Genomic DNA, 6,904 nt, shown 5'->3' with positions numbered 1-6,904 from the left:
GTATCCATGAACAATTAAATCAGAAAATTGAAGAGATACCTCTGCTTTTGTGTTTAGTGCAAACATTTTTCTCATTATTAAAGCTAGGGACTCAATGTGTGTGCCAACCAATGTCAAATGTGTAAAATATGTACTTATATACTACTATTATTTAGTTATAAAAATATTTTGTCTCTTAAAGTCTTATAAGAAATATATGCAGGACATTGAAATAAGTGAAAGGTGGCAGGCAGGTATTAAGTTGTAGGAGCATTTGATTCACATGTGGAAGTCAGAAATTCAGTGAGCAAAATTTTGTGAGCAGGTACTGTGTTTTGTGTAGGGTTGATATTATAGTCAAAGTCTCCATATTTTTATTTTATTGAGCATAATAGGTTCAAGAGTTTTATTTTACCACATAGTGAGTTTATTATGTTCTTCATAAATATTAGTGGAAGGAATACAATACCTTGTAAGTACAAAATTGATAATTATATGAAATAATGATTGTGTTAATGCATTCTATTTAGTCATTTTACCGTGTATATATAGTATAAAATACCATGATATATTTATACAAAAACAAAGTTGGATTTGTCAATAAAGGAAATTCTCATATCACACCAATAAAAATATAATAATCAATTTATTATACTTGATTGTCATGTGTTGAATTCATCAAAATATTATGGCCATACATTATGCAATGTTTTTATAGTCTTAAAATGTTTTATGAAAAATTTTATAGACATATATGTGTATATTTCTTAGTAAATTTTTGTTCATATTTCTTGTTAAGGGTCCATTGCCTTTTGACCCTTGTTGAATATTTATGGTATTATCACTCAAAAATCTACTAATTATTTTCATGTCTCTACTTCATGGTAGACAAAAACCATTTTTTGGACACTCTTTGAAAAAGCCAGAATGTTTGTATATGTTTTACATTTCTCTTATTCTACTGACAGTAAAGGTAGCTGGTAGATATTTCCTAAATACACAATACTCTCTTATAAAGGACAAAAGTCTGTTAATAATACTTTTCTAAATTTTATTATATTATTCTACTTAATGATGTACTCCTCTTGGATACTGTGGTCACCACAAAAATTTGGGTAATATTCTCAAGGTAATTTTTCTGAACATTTTTATTGAACTAATATATTTTTTGGATTTATGGTGATTTTGAACTTACTAATCTGCTACACTCCTGATGTACTTATTTTACCTTAATTACATGTTATGTATGCCAAATATATATTCACCTAGTCTAATAGGTGTTGTTTTTTAATTTTTTTTATTTCAGCCATGACTCCTAATCATACCCAAGAATATTCACCAGAAAAGTGCCTAAAACATATATTTCATGAAGTGATAAGTGCAAAATATACAATTTGTGATCTTGACTATTTACCACAAAAGAAAATATGGAAAACCACAAGTGAGAGTGAACACCAGAAGTCATATAAAAAATCAGGCCTTGTTCACCACCAGAGAATTTATACTGGAGAGAAGCCTTACAAATATAAAAAAAGTTGCAAAGCTGTTAGTAAAAAAAAAGGTCTTATTTACCAAAGAGTAACCCACAATAAAGAGAAGCTCTACAATTGTAAAGAATGTGCCAAAGCTTTTGGTAAAAAATCACAAATTATTTGCTACAGCAGTACTCACACTGGAGAGAAGCCCTACAAATGTAAAGATTGTGGCAAAGCTTTTGAGAAAAAATCATACCTTATTTGCCACAGCAGAACACACACTGGAGAGAAGCCCTACAAATGTAAAGATTGTGGCAAAGCTTTTGGTCAAAAATCACACCTTATTCGCCACAGTAGAACTCACACTGGAGAGAAGCCTTACAAATGTAAAGCTTGTGGGAAAGCTTTTGTTCAAAAATCAGGCCTTATTAACCACAGCAGAAATCACACTGGAGAGAAGCCCTACAAATGTAAAGAATGTGGCAAAGCTTTTGCTCGAAAATCAAACCTTATTTTCCACAGCAGATATCACACTGGAGAGAAGCCTTACAAATGTAAAGATTGTGGCAAAGCTTTTGTTCAAAAATCAGGCCTTATTTACCACAGCAGAACACACACTGGAGAGAAGCCCTACAAATGTAAAGATTGTGGCAAAGTTTTTGGTAAAAAATCAGACCTTATTTCCCACAGCAGAACACACACTGGAGAGAAGCCCTACAAATGTAAAGAATGTGGCAAAGCTTTTGCTCGAAAATCAGACCTTATTTGCCACAGAAGATCTCACACTGGAGAGAAGCCCTACAAATGTAAAGATTGTGGCAAAGCTTTTGCTCGAAAATCAGACCTTATTTGCCACAGCAGATATCACACTGGAGAGAAGCCCTACAAATGTAAAGATTGTGGCAAAGCTTTTGCTCGAAAATCAAACCTTATTTGCCACAGCAGATATCACACTGGAGAGAAGCCCTACAAATGTAAAGATTGTGGCAAAGCTTTTGGTCAAAAATCAAACCTTATTTGCCACAGTAGAACTCACACTGGAGAGAAGCCTTACAAATGTAAAGATTGTGGGAAAGCTTTTGTTAAAAAATCAGGCCTTATTTACCACAGCAGAAATCATACTGTAGAGAAGCCTTACAAATGTAAAGAATGTGGCAAAGCTTTTGGTAAAAAATCAAACCTTATTCGCCACAGTAGAACTCACACTGGAGAGAAGCCTTACAAATGTAAAGATTGTGGCAAAGCTTTTGGTCAAAAATCACACCTTATTTGCCACAGCAGATATCACACTGGAGAGAAGCCTTACAAATGTAAAGATTGTGGCAAAGCTTTTGGTCAAAAATCACACCTTATTTGCCACAGCAGATATCACACTGGAGAGAAGCCTTACAAATGTAAAGATTGTGGCAAAGCTTTTGAGAAAAAATCACACCTTATTTGCCACAGCAGAAATCATACTGGAGAGAAGACCTACAAATGTAAAGAATGTGGCAAAGCTTTTGGTAAAAAATCAAACCTTATTCGCCACAGTAGAACTCACACTGGAGAGAAGCCTTACAAATGTAAAGATTGTGGCAAAGCTTTTGGTCAAAAATCAAACCTTATTTGCCACAGCAGATATCACACTGGAGAGAATCCTTACAAATGTAAAGAATGTGGCAAAGCTTTTGTTCAAAAATCAGGCCTTATTTACCACAGCAGAAAGCACACTGGAGAGAAGCCCTAGAATTGTAAAGATTGTGTCAAACCTTTTGGTCAAAAATCAGACCTTATTAACCAAAGGAGAATTCACACTGGAGAGAAGCCCTACAAATGTAGAGAATGTGGCAAAGCTTTTGGTCAAAAATCAAACCTTATTCACCACAGCAGAAATCACACTGGAGAGAAGCCCTACAAATGTAAAGAATGTGGCAAAGCTTTTGGTAAAAAATCACACATTATTTACCAAAGAAGTACTCGCACTGCGGAGAACCCCTACAAATATAAAGATTGTGGCAAAGCTTTTGATCGAAAATCAGACCTTATTTGCCACAGGAGAACTCACACTGGAGAGAAGCCCTAGAAATGTAAAGATTGTGGCAAAGCTTTTGGTCGAAAATCGGACCTTATTCACCAAAACAGAATTCACACTGGGAAGAAGCCATACAAATGTGCAGAATGTGGCAAAGCCTTTGGTCACAAATCATACCTTATTTGCCACAGCAGAACTCACAGTGGAGAGAAGCCCTACAAATGTACAGAATGTGGCAAAGCTTTTGGTGACAAATCCGACCTTATTCGCCACAGTAGAAATCACAGTGGAGAGAAGCCCTGAAAATGTAAAGAATGTGGCAAAAAATAGACTATATTGACCACAGCAGAACTCACTGGAGAGAAACCCTACAAATGTGAAGAATGTGGCAAAGCTTTTACTCAAAAACATTCTTTATTTGCCACAGAGAACTCACGCTAGAGAGAAGCCTTATATATGTAAAGAATGTGGCAAAGCATTCAGTCAAAAATCACAACTTGTTTGCCACAACAGAACTCACATTAGAGAGAAGCCTCACAAATGTAAAGTATGTGACAAAGTTTTTACTCAAATATTACACCTTATATGCCACAGAAGAATTTACACTGGAGAGAAGCCTTAAAAATATAAGGAATGTGCAAAGCTTTTAGCAAAAAACAGGCCTTATTTCCACAATAGAACACACAATGGAGAATAGCCCTACAAGTGTGAATAATGTGGAAAATCTTTTAATAAAAAATAAAACGTGGGCTGGGGATGTGGCTCAAGTGGTAGTGCGCTTGCCTGGCATGGGTGCGGCCCGGGTTCAATCCTAAGCACCACATACAAACAAAGATGTTGTGTCCACTGATAACTAAAAAATCAATATTAAAAAAAATAAAATAAAACGTTATTCACCACAGCAGAAGACATCCTGGTGAATGTGAAAAGTGAATAATGTGATAATACTTTTAAAGAAAGACTAAACTTTAGGCTGGGTTTGTTGTTCAGTGGTAGAGTTCTAGCCTTGCATGTGTAAGATCCTGGGTTTGATCCTCAGCACCATATGAATATAAATAAGTGAAATAAAGGTATTGTGTCCAAACACAACTAAAAAATAAACATTAAAAAAAGAAAGACTAAACTTTATTAACAACAGAATTTATACAGAAAACAATCCCTACAAAGTGAAACAATCCAGCAAATCTTTTAATAAGAAATCAATTCTTTTCACCACTAGGCTACTTATTCTGTAAAGAAGACATATAGATGTAGAGAATGTAGAAACATTTTAAATTATATATCATATATTACTAGACATGAGAGAAAACACACTGGAGATAAGCTGTACAAATTAGACCATTGTACCATTGCTCTAAGAAAGGGACAACATTTAATCCTCACCACAATAACCATAGCATAGAGAAAGTTTTGAAATGTGGAAATTGACAATGTGACAATGCCTCCAAAATTTATTCACCAGTACTCAGCACCTGTGGTACATACTGGTTAGAGAAAGTACAAATGGAAAAAAATTGTTAGCCATGTTTCTGCTTATTTTTGGAGAATACATTGTGCCCTGAAACCCTAAAAAGTTAAATAATATTTCCAAAATGTATTTAAATTTTAAATTCATTGAACATCTGAAAACTCATACTAGTAGTGAACATTGAACAGATTTTATCCAAAATGTCTGCCTTATATAGCAATGAAATATTTATAATAAATGTGAGAGTATAGTAAAGTTATTGTCTATATATTACACCTTTCTGTATATGAGGATCAGTAAAATACATAACTCATTTAAGTGTAGAAAACAAGTAGTAACTTTTGCTTAGATTTATTAAGCATTATCAAGTTATTTTGTAGAAATATCAGTCATAAATATCATACATGAATAGTGAAGAAACCTCATATTTGAAAGAATATATTTGTTTTTCTAAATCAAAAATTACTATTTTCACTTTTGAATACTGAGAAAGAAATTATATGAAATCTATTTTTGATGTTTATCACTGAAGAGTAATATTTTCAACTTTAATTTTTTTTTGTATTTCACTTTAGGTATTTTTATACACTGAGCCATATTCCTAAGTCCTCTCTCCACTTTTTCAAATTTTAAGGCTGTCTTGCTATGTTGCTTGAAACCACACTAAGTTGCTGAGGCTGAATTTAAACTTCTGAAACTACTCAGCTTCCCAATTTGCTTGGATTACAAGCATGGACCATCATGCCAGGTTTACAGTGCATTATTTTGTGCATATATTTACCTTATGTATGAAATATGTCTTTATAACTGAATATTTGTTTATATGTTAACACTCATGTATTGCATCCTGTAGTTAAATGAAAGACATCATAGTGTTCCATTTGACTAGATGTTCTATGTAACAGTAAAACGTACTGTTGAGTAAATAATACTCTAGCATCTGTTAATATTTTTATACATTTTAATCAAATTTAATGTGGAATACAATTTGCATAAGTCAGATCATTATTTTTTTTTGTTTGTATTTATGGTGAAATTAAGAGTTATAAGAGGAATATAGATATAGGAAAATAAGCCCCAGAATTTCATATCTTGATTTATAAATTTCAAAATTTTAACTTTTTAACATTTTAACATTTCCTAGTGATTTTAATAGACTAAATTTCCAGAAACCTAAAGGTAGCTCTTACAGGAGAGAAGAGCTTTATCTTTCTTGTGTGCATAATGGCCTTCTAGACTTCATCCTCATTGGAGACATTTCATTTTTCTGTGAATGAGGTCAATGATCAGTGTTTTCATGTACATTAGTAAATTCTAACATCCTTGTTATTCTATAAAGTGTTATTTCAGGGCAGGATTTAGAGAAATGGATGTGAGTCAAGGTTGAGTGAGGCCTTATACTTATGACAAAATAATCAATGAGCTATATTTTATATTCTCATTTTCTGAGGACCAAGTAGTAAGAGGTAAACTGAGAAGGTTGTATCTAAAGATTAAGTTTCTTATCATAAAATGTTGGCTTTTCAGATACAATTGGGTAAAAGTTTCTTATACACAGAATCCATACAAAAATCATATTGAATATCATTCACAATTTTATTAACATTACATATAATTCATGAAGAACTGAGTTTACAGCAATATATGCCTAAGAACAAGGTCTGAGGACATTGTACAGTCTCCAATATAGACCTATTTATACTAATTTAATTATACATGAAACTACACTAAATGAGAAGAAAAATAAATTGCACCAAAACACAACCATATAGAAATAAAAACTTGTAAAGACTTACGCAAGAGACCAATAGTGGATGAAATGCGGTTTCCAAATGCTAGGGGAAAAATGGACATATAATCAGTTAAAGGTAATTGAAGAAAGATAAGTTATCCATTTGAAAGAAAAAGAGTCACAAATTAAGCAAAGATTATTCACTTCCATTTGTATGCTTTGTAATATTTTCCAAAAGT

At 32.9% G+C, this 6,904-nt stretch overlaps 1 protein-coding gene across 1 annotated transcript; it reads left to right on the top strand.

Moving 5' to 3' along the window:
* The first annotated feature begins 1,287 nt into the window (after positions 1-1,287).
* On the top strand, positions 1,288-3,768 carry LOC113175550 (uncharacterized). Its single transcript, XM_077795554.1, is given in 2 exon segments — positions 1,288-3,136; positions 3,221-3,768. Coding segments are annotated over 2 exon segments (2,397 nt in total).
* Positions 3,769-6,904: the final 3,136 nt, after the last annotated feature.

Source organism: Urocitellus parryii, chromosome 2, assembly GCF_045843805.1.
Source record: "Urocitellus parryii isolate mUroPar1 chromosome 2, mUroPar1.hap1, whole genome shotgun sequence".
NCBI classification, from domain to species: domain Eukaryota; kingdom Metazoa; phylum Chordata; class Mammalia; order Rodentia; family Sciuridae; genus Urocitellus; species Urocitellus parryii.
Note: the sequence above shows the minus strand (reverse complement) of the source record. Positions and strands in the feature narration are given on the sequence as shown.